The 17,858-nt window shown below is 49.7% G+C and overlaps 1 protein-coding gene across 1 annotated transcript in view; it reads right to left on the bottom strand.

The window, feature by feature from the left end:
* neb (nebulin) overlaps window positions 1-6,271 on the bottom strand; it is a gene marked incomplete at both ends in the record, with an annotated part of 100,482 nt that extends 94,211 nt beyond the window's left edge. The window contains one exon of the mRNA XM_080537055.1: window positions 6,212-6,271. Coding sequence (XP_080393181.1) covers window positions 6,212-6,271 — 60 coding nt within the window. The remainder of the gene's footprint in view (window positions 1-6,211) is intronic.
* Between the last annotated feature and the right edge of the window lie 11,587 nt (window positions 6,272-17,858).

The raw sequence follows: 17,858 nt of genomic DNA, 5'->3' as shown, positions 1-17,858 counted from the left end.
TTTAGATATACTAGATGACAGTAATCTACTCCAAAGTATATTTCACATTTCACCTATAAGAGTGAAATGTCACGACTGTCATAAGCAAACTAAGAAGCGAATTATGGATAAGAACCGATATCTAGGCGGCACTCCATTCTACTACCATGTTTACTTACCTGCAACAGTTCAATGCAATCGACAATGGCTGACTGAAAAAGCTAGGCAACTACAACTACAAGCTGTGCGCTGTGTTACTGTCCTGGACTCGTCGGGGGTATGTGGTTCAGAGCAGGCTGGTGGAGGTAGAGATCAGAAGACGGGCGCGTCGTAACGCACGGAAGGGAAGGAGGAAAGGTGTCGATCCTCGATCCTTCCTCATTCCCTTCCATGACTTTACAAGGAGCCTGTCCTCCGATTTCTACCTCCACCAGCCTCCCCTGGTCTGGTGTAGTTCTCCAGGGAGGGTAGACAATGGGACAGAAACAACACATAGGTAGGTAAGGCCGTCATGTAGGCTAGGAGGCCTAGCAGGGAAAGCAGCAGACTTTATTAGAGCTGTAAAGCAGAAGGGTTGAAGGACGGAGAGAAAGACGGACAGACTGGACTTGGACGAACTAGACAAGATAAAGACAAGAACTGGCCGAGCAAAACACTCTGCCACGTGCACAGCTGCTCTGCTGCTGCATGCTCCAGTCTGAAATGGCTGCTTCTATGAGGGCTACTTCATCTGTACCAGGGCCGACCGACGTCAATGTAGCGGAAACCCAGGGGCCTCATTTATTAAAAAAGTACTTGAACGCAGTGGTGGACTCTGTTTGAAGGGCGGGGGGGGGGGCGAAAAAAAGGGCACCTACTGCACAACATGGGACCCCATGAGTGCACATGGTCAAGTTTAGACCATTGGAGGGGCACCAATAGGGCACATCCTCTAATTTTTGCCACTCAAAAGGGCACTTAAGAGAGAAGTTTTTCAACCGTGGGGGCACCAGGAGGGGCAGTCGCCCCCCCTGCCCCCCCCTGAGTCCACCAGTGCTTGAACGTCATCTTTGACTTTGGCACGTGAGCACATTTTTCTAAACGGATGTAAGCATTATTTATAAAACGGGCTGCGCTTGTTTAAAATTGCGTACGTACTCAAGTCTATAAATACCAAATACTGTATACTTGAGAATGAGCTTTGTATTTACGCCCTGTGATAGCGGCTCAATTATAGCGGCTGAATTAAGCCAAGTGAGCGGGAGAGGGCAGAGAAGGGTGGCTTCTCGGTAAATTGCATTTGTAACGTTTGATCATGACAACCAGTACTCAAGTTGTAAAAGAAAATCAGGGGGGATGGTGGATTTTATCATAATGGGGACAATGTTAGCATCCCCACAGCGTCAGTGACTTCAGTGTCAGTGACTTGGTGGTAAAAATGTAATTGCATGTGTGTGTGCCCCCTCGCCCACAGTATTTTACTCAATATGCGCAAAACTAAATGTTGAAATAGCAGTAATACCACGTTCATTGATAAAATGACATAAGGGATGCAAAGGGGGGATGGCAGTTTTAGAAGGGGGATGATTTTGACCGTTTTTATTTCAGGGGGGAGGCCATCCCCCCTCATCCCCCCTCAACTTGTGTGCTGATGACAACTAACCAGCAAATGCGTATACTGTAATAATATAATGGTCTTATTCTTATCAGGTGACATTGAAAATATGGCTGCTCACTCCCAGACACCGGAGACACCGGAGAAAAATCCAGTATAATTTAGCGCATTAGGCATGTTGAAGGGGAGATGGCGTTGCCTTGACAGCTCCGGAGGAATATAAAGGAAGACTGAAATACAATCATAAACATCAGTTCCCTTTAAATCTTGAATTAAACTCATTTTCTCGGCTGATAACAACATCGTTAATTTTATTACGAGTCACGTTCACTTCGCATGAATTACAGTAGGCAGTGCGGCTGCGGCTCACATGCCTGTAATAACTCCGCATAACCAGTAGGTAATGTGCGTACGCAAGGTCAATACCCGACGTAGAGCTACGATCGTTTCCACGGTCAAATTGACTCACGTTGAAATTGTATAAATCACTACGTTGACGTGGTTTTCTACGTACGACACGGGTAAGATCAACATTTGATCCGAAGTACTTTCTATAAATGAGGCCCCTGAATTGCTCAAACCACAAACTTTTTGTTTGAGAATTTGCGCCTTGACTTGTAGGTAAATGGTGAATTGTTAAACAAGGGAGTTTGTTTAATAGTCCACAGCTCAAAATCACCCCACACACAGCTTCTTCTTTCCTGTACGAATTATCTTTGTCGAAGGGAATTATGATGGAAAGCCTTAGGGTACAGTATACCGGGCCAACAGTACATCGGTGAAATAACCCCCATGACGACACAAGCACAGTCGAGACGCCTCGGCCGAGCGTTGGTTTCACTGCTGTCCTCCTGGAGGAGGAGGGGGGGGGGTTTACCTCTGACACCGAGTGAGACTGAGAGGACGACTGAACGGACTGCTGAGTGGTAGTGGTAGTGGTAGTGGTAGTACTCCAGCTCTACAGAGGGTTGGGGTTGGGGTTTCAACTTGTATCATTGTCAAATGGGAGGGAGACATTATCACAGTACATTGAGTTGAGTTGAGTTTTTTCCCACCAGCTCTGGTCACATCATATCCCTGACTCATACCGACACAGCAACCAACCGATACTGTATACACCTCCTCGTCTATCATAATTACCTGATATGATAACCCAATATTCTCTTCATCAAACACTGTGCTATGCTATACTCAGTCACAGGCTATTAAATTAAACCAATATAAATTGTGTCTCACAATCTCTCCACTTCCAATATTATAATTAAATGACTTTAAGCGTGTCCTTCCTTTTCAGAGGAAAACTGTGCTGTGATTAAGTGGAGAGTGTAATTAAGCCGGTATTCCAGCGCGGGGGGGAGGGGAGCCATCCCATAATAGCCCCTGAGTCTGAGTCTGCCTGCCGGAACCTTCTGACCCAACCATCCCAGAGAACATCCTGCGCTCACATGACCTCACGTCTATTCTTATTATTTGTTGATATAAAGTCTATTGTCCTTGGTAAACGGTTGCTATGTTACGGTTTCAGAATGTCAATCAAGACAGATTTAACATCATTCTGTGACTGCTCCGTACTTCTCTCTGGATTTGGTTTCTATCAAATCTCCCTTTAAAGCTCCAACCAGGATGACATACTGTACTAGCTGACATTATTCTCACACATACTCCCCAAATAGCCTGGCTGTGTCTAACTTTAACGGCACCTAAATTACAGCCAGTGACCTCTGCTGAGAAAACACTCTCTCTCTCTCTCTAAGCCAGACACACACTCATTGCATTTGCCACAGTGGTCAACAGGCTAACCCTAACCCTAATCCTAACCCTAAACCTAACCCTAATCCTAACCCCCTAACCATAATTCTACAAATAGTGCTAACATCACTACTTCTTCTAGAACCTTCTAGAACACTCTGGAACCCTACTTTCAGAATCATCATCATCATCATCATCATCATCATCATCGTCACCCAGAGCTGCAATGCAAATACCCCTCAACCAATGACAGACCAGAGCTGGGAGGAGAAAACTGCTCAGACCCTTTTATTCTGAACAGTTGTAAGAGGCTTCTTCTTTATCTGGATCTACTAGAACGTTGGAGGAGAATCATACAGGTACATTCCACTCCCAGCCCCCCACCTTGTCCCCCCCAACCAACAGAAAGAACGAGAGATCAGAGGCGATCAGAGAACAGGTAGAATCTGCTCCAGAGCCTAGGCCCCTCCCCCCCTCCTAGGCCCCTCCCCCCCTCCTCCTCCTCCTCCTCTCTCTCTTCCTCCTCTACCCCACAGGTGCTGTGTCTCCATGCATCCACCTCCTAAGCACATTCTCCCAGAGTGACGTGGGCGTAGAGGGCCACGGCCGTGTGATTTACAGCTGGCTGGGATTGGCCCTTCTCACTTGCCTTCCTTCCCTCTGCCACTGCCAGGCTGCGTGCCATAGATGTCCACTTCTAAATCTGTATCTCCTTCTACAGCAGTCGCTCTCAAGAGCTCAGAGGGCTATGGTATGTTTCCCTTACTTGGGAGAATACAAACTGTGAAATTAATATCAAGAAAATAATCTCAATATTCACAAACATAAAAAGAAAAGAAAAGGAAAGGAGTAGCATGAGAATAAAGTGATGATCTTCCTTGAGAAGGTTTGATCAGATCAAGGTTTTTGTTCACTTAAGTAACAGACCGAAAACACATCAGAAGTAAAAGTCGTTCTGAATGTTTCACATAAAGTACTTTCCCAGAATGCACAGCGGTATGTTTCTCCCCGTTCTGTGGATCAGATAATAAGAAGCCGTCTTACTATTCAGATCAAATGAATCCCGTTAATGTCCTTTAAAGTGTGGATGAAAGTGGTAGTGAAATCAGAGTGTATCAAGTCTTTTTTTTCTCTCTCTCTCTTCCAAAGGATTTACGACTGCGTATAAGAGTTAGTAAATCTCTTTGCAAACATATATATATGTTATATGGGAAACAAACAATAACCAATACTTTGGATCTTATTTAGAAACCTCCCCACTATCTTTTAGTGGGGGGGTCTTAGATCAATACAATATTAACAAATTTAACAGCAAAGGAAACTATTTGTTTTCCCCTATAAGATATATACATCTTAAAACATGAAGTTTTAAGGAATACAAGGCCAGCTTTAATCCTATTTCACCAGGAAATAAGGGATCAATTGGTTAGCCTTCTGCTTTCACTCTTCCATTGAACACATAGAAGAGGACCAGGGCATACACAGGATAGACAATAACACACACATGTATATTTAGCTGAAAAAGAAATCCTTAGAGCCTGGGGGGCTGTTGTCTAGCCTGAGAATGGTGAGGATTATGGCGAGACTTGTCTACACCATAATCCATTACTGCTTAAATGAACTCCTCTCAAAGACCACCACAACATCGGGAAGTGCCAATCAATATCATTGGAAAGAATCAGATGATTAATAGCACAATAACATCAGAGATCTGGAGATTTTGTTAAACAAAAGTTTTAAAAAAAACTCAGTGGAAACTTCCAGCCAACTTCAAGCTCTAAGGAGCTGAATGGAGCGTTTTCCCACCCATCCAACACATCATACACTGATTGGTGTACAATGTCTCAGAAAACAATGGGTAAAACGCCCCCATTCAGGAACAATACAATATAGTTGTAACATGTATGCCTGGGGAACAATGGAACATAACCGTTTCACACATAAACACATCTGCTGTGACATCACATCATAAATACGACCCCCGTTTCCATGACAGTTGTTATTGTCAATTATGACATCACTATGCTCCTGCCATTAAGGAAAACCATGTCATATGTCAGTGACTGTCTGATCTGTGTGGGAGGCTTGAGCTACTGTAAAGATGGCGGCTATCTTTGTACTGAGTATTAATAACTTAAAGTGAGATTTCTTTTTAGAAAATCTCCCTGAATATATGACGGTGGCAGGAGGTTAATGGCGAGGGTGATTTACAGTTGGCTGTGGGAGGTGTTGCCAGATAGGCTGGATGGTTCAGAGGGAGTTGGCCCTCGGCTGAAACAGGATCTTAGCACACTGCTCATGGATGCCTGGGCTCCTTAACTGCTGAGCTGGCTGGTATCAGAAGTGACTTAACTATTCATAGGGTCTCTCACTGAACCTGCAGACCCAGTAGACTAGGCTAGACTACGTGACGTTAGAATTATAAGGTTCTATCTACATTTTTGTCAATTATTATTTTATTTTTTTACATAATCTGATCCATTAGGTGTTTATTAATGCCTGTGTGGTGTTATTTTTTTAAATGTTGACATTTTTGAGTTAGTAATTCATAAAATACAAAGGTTTCCATCTCACAGAACATAATGGAATGTAAAAACTTTGACGCTCAATATCTCTGAACTGCCCTAAACGGAGATAGAACCTTATCATTCTAAATGGAGATAGAACCTTATCATTCTAAGCTCACAACTAGACTTCAGAGTTCAGACTAGAGAGACCACTGGGGCCTACCCCATTGACAGTGTGTGTGTGTGTGTGTGTGTGTGTGTGTGGCTCCTGTCCCCTGTCCCCATCCCTGACACTGTCCTTGTCACTGTCCCTGTCAAACTGTCAAACCCAGCAATAAGAAGTGGCCTGTTGTTGATCTTGGGAGAAACGTTATTCACTCACCGTCTCCTCAATCTCCTCATCCGCAAACTCATCGTCATATTCTTCATTCTCCTCCCCCATTATGGAACGGTCTTACTGGTTCTACATGAAACACAATAAGACATTGTCAGGCATTTCCAAATTATGAACTATGCATTTTACAATTTTAAGGTTTAGGGGTATTTTATGCAATATATTGAATTTCTTTCCCTTTATATTAGAAACAGCTGTGGGTGCTGCTGACTATGTTCTTTCCCCGGGCTGAGGGAAACATTACCAGAGATATTTTAAGAGCCTCTGTTGAAACCAAACCGCCGAACCATCAAAGGATGTGATTAAAAAAATGTCAATCAAACAAACAAACACGATTTCACACGTAAGTAAAGATCCAACAACAACAACAACGGCAAACAGTGAAAAACATCCCCTACCTGATTCCTGTAGTACTCCCAGGGGACCTTACAGAAAGGACGCCTTTGACATCCACTGGGGTCCCAAAATGATATTCCAATCCCAATCGATTGTGATTAAAGCCTAGACAAGAAAAGAGATACAGTATGCGTCAGAAATGACACTCGCTGTGTGCTGATATCCGCAACCGAAAGCTCAGGTGAACACAGCAGAAAAGGTGTGACACCAAGGCCCCAAATTGCACAGGAATGCTTTTTCTGCAGGCCTCTGGCTTTGTGAGGGGGTTTGACACCGAACCCCCCCCCCCCCCCGCCCTGATCACTGAACCTCCTGGCTGACGGTTTGCGACAGCTGCCCCCACAGAACTCCAGCTATTCGTCATGTAAGCTAATGCCGCGGACCTGATTGGCTGGCTTTGTTTAGCTAACGGAGCCGCACCGCAATGCCTTCTGTGGCTGCAGGTTAAATATAGGACGGACGCGTTAACTAGCCTTTTTTAGCTGCTCGACTCTTCCCCAACTCTTCACATAAAAGAAAGAAACTTTTTCCCAGAAGAAAGTTGCACCGAAAAGAGAGGCTTCAAAAGAGGGGTTGGGAAAACCGGACAGACTCGTCGTGGAGCGTTTCGAAGGCGTCCCATCCCATTGGCGGCCTAATCTCACCGGACGGTCGCTACTTGACTTGGTGTTGTTTGGAGACTCCTTTAACGAGGCGAGGGCACTGCCCTGTTCACTGGATTATTCCTCAATGAACGACTCCAACAGCAGCTGACAGCAGAAGAAGAAGAAAAGTAGACAGAAGAAGTCCAGAGCGGAGGAGGCCGTGCAGAAGGCCTCGCTGAAGGAGTGGAGAAATGATCAAGTTTTTGTGTCTGTTTTTTCTAGTAGCTTACCAGTTTAATTTAGAGTTTCCCAAGACGCAGAGCCGACCCCAACTTCCCTCCAGAGAAACGATGGGTGACAGCCTACAGCTGCGGCAGATCCCCGGTTATCATGTGGCTCAAACAGCCAATCAGAGGCCGGCGCTCTCAGGTTTCCAAAAATCTAAATATACCTTAGTGATCCCCCTTCAGAAAAGAGCACCTGTTCAGCAAATGTATCAGCCACACCACACAGCTATGAGGAAGGGGCAGTAAGAGAGAGAGAGAGAGAAAACCAAATGACCACCCCAAGACGAGAGAGAGAGAGAGAGAGAGAGAGGTTGATGGGTGTGATCACAGATGTAAGGGGCGAGGGGGAGATATGTCAACAGTGGAGATGTCAACATGTCTGATGAGGGGGGGGGGCAGGATCAACAACCCTTGAGAGAAAACTCAACGGACGACAGTTGGTTTAGGTATACAACTACTGTAACATTCCTACTGTAGAAAACAGTCGTACGTGTGCGACACGTTGTACCTCAGATACCTTAGGAGGGGCAGTATGTTGGGGGAGAAAAGGCGGGAGGGGGCGGGTTAGAGAGACTGGTTGCTCAGGTGCCTATTCACCTCAGACTGAGTGTAAGGCAGTGGAATGGGGGAGACTGCTTGCTGGTGTGGTGGGTGTTCTGTCACTGTACTTGTAAGTGAGAGGGCAGGCTCCGGCTAGGGGTCGTCTTGTTAGCTGACCCTGGTCCAAGGCCGTGTGCTGTGTGTCTGGATCCTGGCCAACGCCCTGGGGGGATGGAGGAGAACCGTATCCATAAATAAACATCACGCCACAAAAAGAAACACACAACATCTCAAGTAGGGGGGTCCAGAAGGAACTGTTGTGACTGTATCTTAAATGTAAAAAAAAGGGTTAATCACACATGTAGGGGGTAGTGGTGGTCTAGTGGATAGTGAGTTGGACTTGTGATCGGAAGGTTGTGAGTTCAAATCCCGCCTGAAACACCACCACTAGTGTGCCCTTGAGTAAGGCACTTAGCCCTCAGTTACTCCAGGGGGAATGTCCCTGTAATTCGTAATTGTAAGTCGCTTTGGATTAAAAGCGTCTGCTAAATGGCAAACAAACATGTGTCACACTCCTTGTTTGAGCTCAGCTCTCTACCAATCGAAAGGTTAGATCGGCGTCATCCTCTGCTGACAGCGAGCTGGCACAGCGGGAAGTCCACCTGTCATGGCGCATACCGCCTCTAACCGTGTGTTTTGCTGTTTCCCCCTCTATAATAATAATAATAATAATAATTCATAAAATGTGTATATCGCTTTTCCGAGGCTCAAAGACGCTATATGGGAGAAACGGAAAACACAGAAACAACAAGCAACAGATAACATGGGCACATAGAACACAGAGTTAACAACAGATAACATGACACATAGAACACAGAGTTAACAACAGATAACATGACACATGTTAGCGAACGGGGAGGGGGGGGTGGTAGGGACTGGGGAGATGGTTAGGGGTAGGGGAGTACACTCACCCCCTCTATAGGGTGTACACTCACCGGAAGTGGCTTCCTCCACTTCGTGAGCTTAGAATGATAAGGTTCTATCTCCGTTTAGAATGATAAGGTTCTATCTCCGTTTAGAATGATAAGGTTCTATCTCCGTTTAGAATGATAAGGTTCTATCTCCGTTTAGAATGATAAGGTTCTATCTCCGTTTAGAATGATAAGGTTCTATCTCCGTTTAGAATGATAAGGTTCTATCTCCGTTTAGAATGATAAGGTTCTATCTCCGTTTAGAATGATAAGGTTCTATCTCCGTTTAGAATGATACGGTTCTATCTCCGTTTAGAATGATAAGGTTCTATCTCCGTTTAGAATGATAAGGTTCTATCTCCGTTTAGAATGATAAGGTTCTATCTCCGTTTAGAATGATACGGTTCCATCTCCGTTTAGGGCAGTTATATTGATATTGAGCGTCAAAGTTTTTACATTCCATTATGTTTTGTGAGATGGAACCTTTGTATTTTATGAATTACTAACTCCAAAATTGTCAACATTTTAAAAAAATAAAAAAAAACACCACACAGGCATTAATAAACACCTAATGGATCAGATTATGTAAAAAAAAAACTCAATTTTGACAAAAATGGAGATAGAACCATATAATTCTAACGTCACGAGCTGCTGTCTCGTTGACCCCGTTCTGCTGTGTCTCATCCTGACCTGACAGGGTATAAAAAAGTATTCAAGTAGACGTAAAAATAAAGCCGGGACTATTTCAAGATACAGTGGAAGTACAGTGTGGGAGGGGGGGGGGACGAGACCGGCGATCCCTGAGAGGGAGAAGAAGAATCCACCGACGTCAGATGGTTTTGCGTCTACATGATAGTCAGAACAGAGTCTGTGTGTGTGTGTACATTCTACCTCAAAATGTTGGTGCCAGTATGTTGGTGTTGGTGGCATGTACCTTTGGGACGACTGACTCCCCCCCCCCCCCCCCCCCCCACCCTCTCTCTGGTATTCCACATCCCCAAGGAGAAGGGAGCTGTAGACGCTTGACTGACAGGAACAGCTGAGGGTCTTTTTGCCCTCACACGGCCCTGTCTGTCTCTCTCTGTCTGTCTGTCTCTCACACGGCCCTGTCTGTCTCTCTCTCTGTCTCTCTCTGTCTGTCTGTCTCTCACACGGCCCTGTCTGTCTCTCACACGGCCCTGTCTCTCTCTGTCTGTCTCTCTCTCTCTCTCTGTCTCTCTTTCACACGGCCCTGTCTCTCTCTCACACAGCCTGTCTCTCCCTCTCTCTCCCTGTCTCTCTCTCCCTCTCTCTCCCTCACACACCCCTGTCTCTCCCTCTCTCTCCCTCACACACCCCTGTCTCCCCCTCTCTCTCCCTCCCACCCCCCTATCTCTCTCTCTCTCTCACTCACACACCCCTGTCTCCCCCTCTCTCTCCCTCCCTCCCACACCCCTATCTCTCTCTCTCTCTCCCTCACATGGCCCTGTCTCTCTCCCTCTCTCTCCCTCACACACCCCCGTCTCTCCCTCTCTCTCCCTGTCTCCCCCTCTCTCTCCCTGCCTCTCCCTCTCTCTCCACGTCTCCCCCTCTCTCAGTGAAAGCAGTTGTATCAGCCTTCTGCTCTGTGATGCACTGGATCAATGTCTCACTCTCGTTATCCAAGGCCCGGCTGGCCACATGTCGAAGTGTCCTTGGGCAAGACACTGAACCCCAAATTGCTCCCAGTGAGCGGGCTGGCCGGCGCCTTGCATGGTAGCTTACCACCATTGGTGTGTGAATGTGTGTGTGAACGGGTGAATGAGAGGCCATGGTAAAGCGCTTTGGAGCAGCAAAAAAGGCGCTATATAAGTGCAGTCCATTTACCATTTACCATTTACAAGGTTGCAGTACATACAGGACATACAAAAGAACAAACTGACCTGGCTCTCTTCTAATCCAGTAGCTTACTTCCTGGTTGTGCAAATAAACAAAACAAGGCCTGGGGATTGGAGGGCAGAGGGCTTATACCTGGCAGCATGGAGGAGCGGCGCTGCCCAGAACATGATGCAGAGGGAGAGACCAGATGATGCTTGGTCTGGTCACTGGAAAAAATGAAACACCGGCAGACAGACAGACACGGAGGAGACAGAGCAGCTGCAGACAGACAGACAACATGACCCACAGTGCTCTTGTTCCTCTCACTCCCGGGAAAAACAATTGTGCTCATCGACACTGAAGTAAGAGGCCGAAAAGGGCTGATCAGGTCATCGTGTGAGGGCAGGGCAGGGGCATGATCATACACATTGTGGGACTGTTTACCAAATATATAATTGCCACTGGACTGGACACACCTGCCCCTGCTCTGTAGCAGCGCAGTTTGGGATTGACAGGTGTCTCGTCGAGGGGGGTAGGTAGCAGAGTTTTTGATTGACGGATGGTAGCTTGCGCTAAAATCGTCGACGGCAAAAGTGTGGCGCCCTCTAGCGGTTGTGGCCGTAAACAACCGCGTCTGTTTATGCCAGCGGCTGTTCCCTGTAACACCCTTTGAATTAGGTTAGTTTTATATGCCGAGTAACACAGCTATTATTTCTGTCATCTTTAAGTTTTAATGTGTGTAATTTGATATCATTTAGGCGCTATATGATATTTAAAAAAATATATATATATATCAATGTTAACGGTGCAATATGAACATTTAAGCTTTGTAATGGTTGTAACCACTACTTTAATTATTGGTAGCGGTCAGGGGGATGGGGGATCACTTGAGAGAAATACTTCATTTGCGGTCCCGAAAACCGCTTTCCGACTCGGTTTGTATGCAAACATTTGGTCGCCAGTGGCCAGGGATGTTCTAGTGAAGCACACTCACCGATATTCACTTTATTTCTGTCTCTGGTGGCTGCAACTTCGAGTCGTGTACACAAGCAGAACCACAACAACTAATGTCCGACACTGCTGCGAGTCCTTTTCAGGTTCTGTTCTTATTATCAGGGAGGATGTTGCTGTTGTTCGGGACTTCAAACTGAACTTCTCCATGGTGGCAGGGTCCTGGGAGCTTTCCAACAGACAGACTTCTCCCTGCTCCTGTGCGCTTAACACTAGAACAGCCGTGGCTTTTTTACCTACTATAAGACCCGCCCCTCTTTACAATGCTAAGCTGCTACTTACACACAACGACCACTAGATGGACGCTTGTAAATTAGCCTGCTTCCTTCCTACACAGAAAAACAAGAAAAATAGCTTCATACTAGCTTATCCTGATGTGATTTTGAAAATGTAAAGGGTACTGGGTGGTAGAACGTACATATCTAGGAAAAGGCATGAAAGGAGGGTGTTATGCACACCTTGAAACTGGAAAAAGCCAAATGTGGTGGAACCCCAGAGAAACAGAGACAGAGGCCAGGAGAATATATAATGATTTATTATGGATTATATAAACAAAGAAATAGGCCCTACACTAACTAGTGGAAAAATAAACATAATGTGTGATGCAGGCGATAGTTATGGGGTGTGTAATTATACTATGTGTGTGTGCGTGTATGAGGTCAAGGGTGTTGTCTTATGTGCTGCGATACTACCCTAGTGAGCAAAGTCCGAGATCCTTTTCGGGCCAGGGAGAGTGATCCATGAGAGAGTAGTCCAGAGGGGAGTCCAGGGGTCGAGCCAGGGAGGGAAATCCAGATGCGAGTAGTCAGAGGGGGTCCAAACAGAAAGTTATGTCCAAGCGTTGGATCTCCGTCTGTAGCAGGGTTAAGTAGGCGGCTGTCCAGGTGGTGATTGGGACAGCTGGGCTGAAACGTAATAGCCCACACCTGCTGCAAACAGAGCCAGAGATCCGGCCCACTCAATCCGGCCGGGAGGGGGCGCCAGAACGAGGCTCACGGGGGCGTGTCGGATTAGGAGGCACAACAGTACCCCCTTCCTCAGGGGAGGCACCGGACGACGGACCCAGGGCCCCGGGGTTGGCTCGGTAGAAATCCTCCAATAAGGACGGGTCGGCGAGATAGGACGCAGGCACCCAAGTCCGGTCCTCGGGCCCGTAGCCAACCCAGTCCACTAGGTATTGAAACCCGCGACCCCGGCGGCGGACCTCCAGTAGTTTGTTTACCGTCCATACCGGGTCCCCATCATCCAGGACACGGGGCGGCGGCGGAGCCGGGCTGGGGGAAGACAAAGGGCTGGCGGCCACAGGTTTAAGCTGGGAGACATGGAACACCGGGTGAATTTTGAGGGAGGGAGGAAGGGTCAAACGTACCGCCGTGGGGTTGACGATACGGTCCACGGGATAGGGACCAACGTACCGGGGGTTGAGTTTCCGGGTGGAGGTTTGGGAGGTCTGGAGGGGCAGGTCCCGGGCCAACAGCCAAACCCTCTGACCTGGCTGGTAGTCAGGGGCCGGCACCCTCCGCCGGTTCGCGCTCCGCCGGGCGCGCTCGGTGGCGCGGAGCAACGCCGCCCTGGCGGTCCTCCACACGTTGCGACACCGGCGGAGATGGGCCCTGGTGGTTGGGACCGCCACCTCCAGCTCCTGTTGGGGAAACAGAGGGGGTTGGTAACCCAGGGAACATTCGAATGGGGACATACCAGTGGCGGCGCTCTCCATAGTGTTGAGGGAGTACTCCACCCACGGCAGGTATTTCGCCCAGGAGGAGGGATTGTGGGCGGAGACACATCGGAGAGCGGCTTCCAGAGCCTGGTTGGCCCGCTCGGCCTGCCCATTGGACTGAGGGTGGTACCCGGAGGTGAGACTGGTGGTGGCCCCAATGCCTCTGCAGAAGGCCCGCCAGACCTTGGAGACGAACTGGGGGCCCCGGTCAGAAACCACATCCGAGGGGATCCCGTGGAGGCGTACGACGTGGAGAGTTAGGAGGTCCGCCGTCTCGGCCGCTGTGGGCAGTTTCGGGAGGGGAACGAAGTGGACCGCCTTGGAGAACCGGTCCACGATGGTGAGAATGGTGTCGCACCCCTGGGAGACAGGGAGCCCAGTAACAAAGTCCACGGCGATGTGCGACCACGGTCGGCTGGGCACCGGGAGAGGCTGCAGGAGACCCGCAGGAGGCCGATGGGAGGCCTTACTACGGGCGCACACCGTACAGGCGGCCACAAACTCCCTGGTGTCTCCCCTGAGATTGGGCCACCAGAACCTCCTCCCGATGAATGCCGCCGTCCGCCGCTCGCCGGGGTGGCAAGCGAAGCAGCTGGAGTGGCCCCACTCCAACACCCTGGCTCGGACAGCTATAGGCACAAACAAACGGTTAGGGGGTCCGGTCCTAGGGTCTGGTTCGGCCCGCTGAGCCTGTCTCACCAAAGCCTCGACGGGCCAGGTTACGAACCCCACCACCCGGGACGGGGACAGGATGGTATCTCCCCCCTCAGCGACACCCGAATCCGCCTTGGGGAACTGGCGGGAGAGAGCATCAGCTTTGACGTTCTTGGAGCCGGGACGGTAGGTAAGGGTGAAGTCGAAACGACTAAAAAAAAGAGCCCAGCGGGCTTGTCGAGAGTTGAGCCTCTTGGCGGACCCAAGGTAAGTGAGGTTCCTATGGTCAGACCACACCAGGAACGGTAGTTTGGCTCCCTCCAGCCAGTGTCTCCACTCCCTCAGGGCCTCGTGAACCGCCAGCAGCTCCTTGTTGCCCACGTCGTAATTTTGGGCCGCGGGTTCGTAGCGCCGAGAGAAGTAGGCGCAAGGGTGTATCTTCTGGTCCTCCCCCGACCGTTGAGAGAGGACCCCCCCGATCCCCGTGTCCGAAGCATCTACCTCTACGATGAACTGTCTCTCGGGGTCGGGGTGGATCAGCACTGGCGCGGAGGAGAACAGGTGTTTTAGTGTGCCGAAAGCGGTCTCAGCAGCGGCGGTCCAGCAGAAGGGCCGTGAGGTGGAGGTAAGCGCAGTGAGCGGCGCTGCGACCTGGCTGAACCCTTTAATGAACCGCCTCACAAATCCCGCGAACCCCAGGAAGCGTCTAAGTTGGGTCCGGTCCGTGGGCTGAGGCCACTCCACGACGGCCTTGACCTTGGCAGGGTCCGCCCGCATCTGTCCGTCCTCCACCACATTACCCAGGTAGGTGACCGAGCTGGTGTGGAAAACGCACTTCTCCCCCTTCACGAATAAGCGGTTCTCCAGGAGCCTCTGCAGGACTAGCCGGACGTGCTGGTGGTGCTCCTCCACGGACCGAGAAAAAATAAGAATGTCGTCAAGGTACACAACAACAAAAATGTTTAACATGTCCTGAAGGACATCGTTGACCAGGGCCTGGAAAATAGCAGGGGCATTAGATAGACCAAAAGGCATGACGCGGTATTCAAAATGGCCGAGGTGGGTGTTAAACCCGGTCTTCCACTCGTCCCCCTCCCTGATGCGGACTAGATGGTAGGCGTTACGTAGGTCCAGCTTGGTGAATACCTTGGCATGGGTGAGGGGTTCGAAGGTGGAGCTAATGAGGGGAAGGGGATAACGGTTCTTTACAGAAATGTCATTCAGAGCCCGAAAATCAATGCAAGGTCTGAGCCCACCGTCCTTCTTGGATACGAAGAAGAATCCAGCCGCGAGGGGAGAGGAGGAGGGCTGGATGATACCAGAGTTGATGGACTCCGTAATGTAGTTACGCATCGCCTCCTTTTCAGGGAGTGAGAGGCTGTAAAGTCTACCTTTAGGAAGGGTGGCACCAGGCAGGAGGTCTATAGGACAGTCATACGGGCGATGGGGTGGAAGGGAGAGTGCCTCGTCCTTGCTGAACACCTGGGCTAGGTCGTGGTAGATGTGAGGGACCCCGGTGAGGTCAGGCGGAGTGATCTTAGACTTGGGGTCGCTAGAGGGAGACAGGGCGGAGCGAAGGCAGGAGGCGTAACACGTACCTCTCCAGCCTAGGATCTGGCCCGAAGCCCAGGAGATGTGAGGTTCATGTCTCTCGAGCCAGGGTCTACCCAGCACCAGGGGAGACGTGGGGATCTGAAGGACAAAGAACCGGATCTCCTCGGTATGATTCCCGGAGATCGTAAGAGATATAAGCCCAGTGGTGTGGGTGATAGTTCCTAGGGAACGGCCATCAATGGCCCTAGGCATGATGGGGCGGTCTAGAAGGACTAGGGGGATGCCCGCCTGGTGGACTAAGTTTTCATCGATTAGACAACCATCAGCCCCGGAGTCGATGAGGGCGCTGACAGACAGGGTGTCCTTCCCCCAGGTGAGAGTGGCAGGGAATAGGCGACTGGGGGTGACCTGGGGCAGAGAGAGAGAGGTGTTGCTCACCAGTATGCCCCCTACTGGTGAGCTGGGTCTTTTGGCCGGACAGGACACGCCCGGATGATGTGCCCCTCCTTGCCGCAGTACAGGCACTGCTTGTTGAGAAGCCTCCGTTCTCGCTCCTCTCGCGAGAGCCGAGAGCGGCCGATCTCCATGGGCTCCCCAGCCCCGGAAGTAGCCACGAGAGGAGGCAGCATGGGCAGAGAAGGGGGCGGGGTCGTTCCGGCGCGATCGATAGTGGGGCGCGTGACAGCTCGCTGGACGCGGTCGGTGCGTCGTACCTGGAGGCGTGCATCCATCCTAAGGGCCAGGGTAATCAGCTCATTAAGGGTGCCGGGATCGTCGCGCACCAACAGGTCCTTGATGGAATCATGTAACCCCTTGTGGAAAAGGCTGAGGAGGGCTCCGTCATTCCAGCCTGTCTCCGTGGCTAGAGTACGGAACTCGACCATGTACTCGGCTACAGAGCGGGAACCCTGGGAGATGGCTAACAAGCGGCCGGTTACATCCTGCCCGTCCTGGGGGTGGTCGAACACGAACCGGAACTCCGCTTTAAACAGGGGGTAATCCGTGGAGTATCTTGAACTGCTCCCGACAGCGGCTATGGCCCATTTGAGCGCTTTGTCAGCGAGTAGAGACATGATAAACGCTACCTTGGCCCCGTCGGAGGAGTACTTGGAAGGCTGGTGCGTAAATACTAATTCGCACTGGGTCAGAAAACCCCGACAACAATCAAAGTCACCATGGAATGGAGCGGGGCTGACTAACCTGGGTTCCCAGTGAGCGACAGGAGGATAGAGCGAAACGGGGTTCACAGGATCGACCGGGGGATTAGTCATCTGCCCAGATATGGAACTCGTGTCAGGGGGTGGTCTGCTGCCAGCGGCGATAAGGTCCAGAGAACGCTGGATGGAGGCGAGAGACCCGGACAGGGCGTCCATCTTCGTCTCGAGACTATTTACAGCCCCGACGGTGGCACGGGTGGTATTCTCCAGTACGGCTATCTGGCCTTGGACCGTGGGGAAGGCCTTCTGGAGCTCGGCCTGCAGACTGGTAAGTTGCGTAGCATGGCTATTTACCTCTCTGCGTAAATCTACGACTAATGGGAGAACCCCAATACCCGGGGAACCACCCTTGTTCTCTGGAGTTCCACCTTGGCTCATAATGGCTTGGACATACTGTTATGCACACCTTGAAACTGGAAAAAGCCAAATGTGGTGGAACCCCAGAGAAACAGAGACAGAGGCCAGGAGAATATATAATGATTTATTATGGATTATATAAACAAAGAAATAGGCCCTACACTAACTAGTGGAAAAATAAACATAATGTGTGATGCAGGCGATAGTTATGGGGTGTGTAATTATACTATGTGTGTGTGCGTGTATGAGGTCAAGGGTGTTGTCTTATGTGCTGCGATACTACCCTAGTGAGCAAAGTCCGAGATCCTTTTCGGGCCAGGGAGAGTGATCCATGAGAGAGTAGTCCAGAGGGGAGTCCAGGGGTCGAGCCAGGGAGGGAAATCCAGATGCGAGTAGTCAGAGGGGGTCCAAACAGAAAGTTATGTCCAAGCGTTGGATCTCCGTCTGTAGCAGGGTTAAGTAGGCGGCTGTCCAGGTGGTGATTGGGACAGCTGGGCTGAAACGTAAT

This window comes from Nansenia antarctica (assembly GCF_963989245.1).
Source record: "Nansenia antarctica genome assembly, chromosome: 7".
NCBI lineage: Eukaryota > Metazoa > Chordata > Actinopteri > Argentiniformes > Microstomatidae > Nansenia > Nansenia antarctica.
The sequence above is the reverse complement of the archived record's forward strand: the minus strand, read 5'-3'. Positions and strand labels throughout refer to the sequence as shown.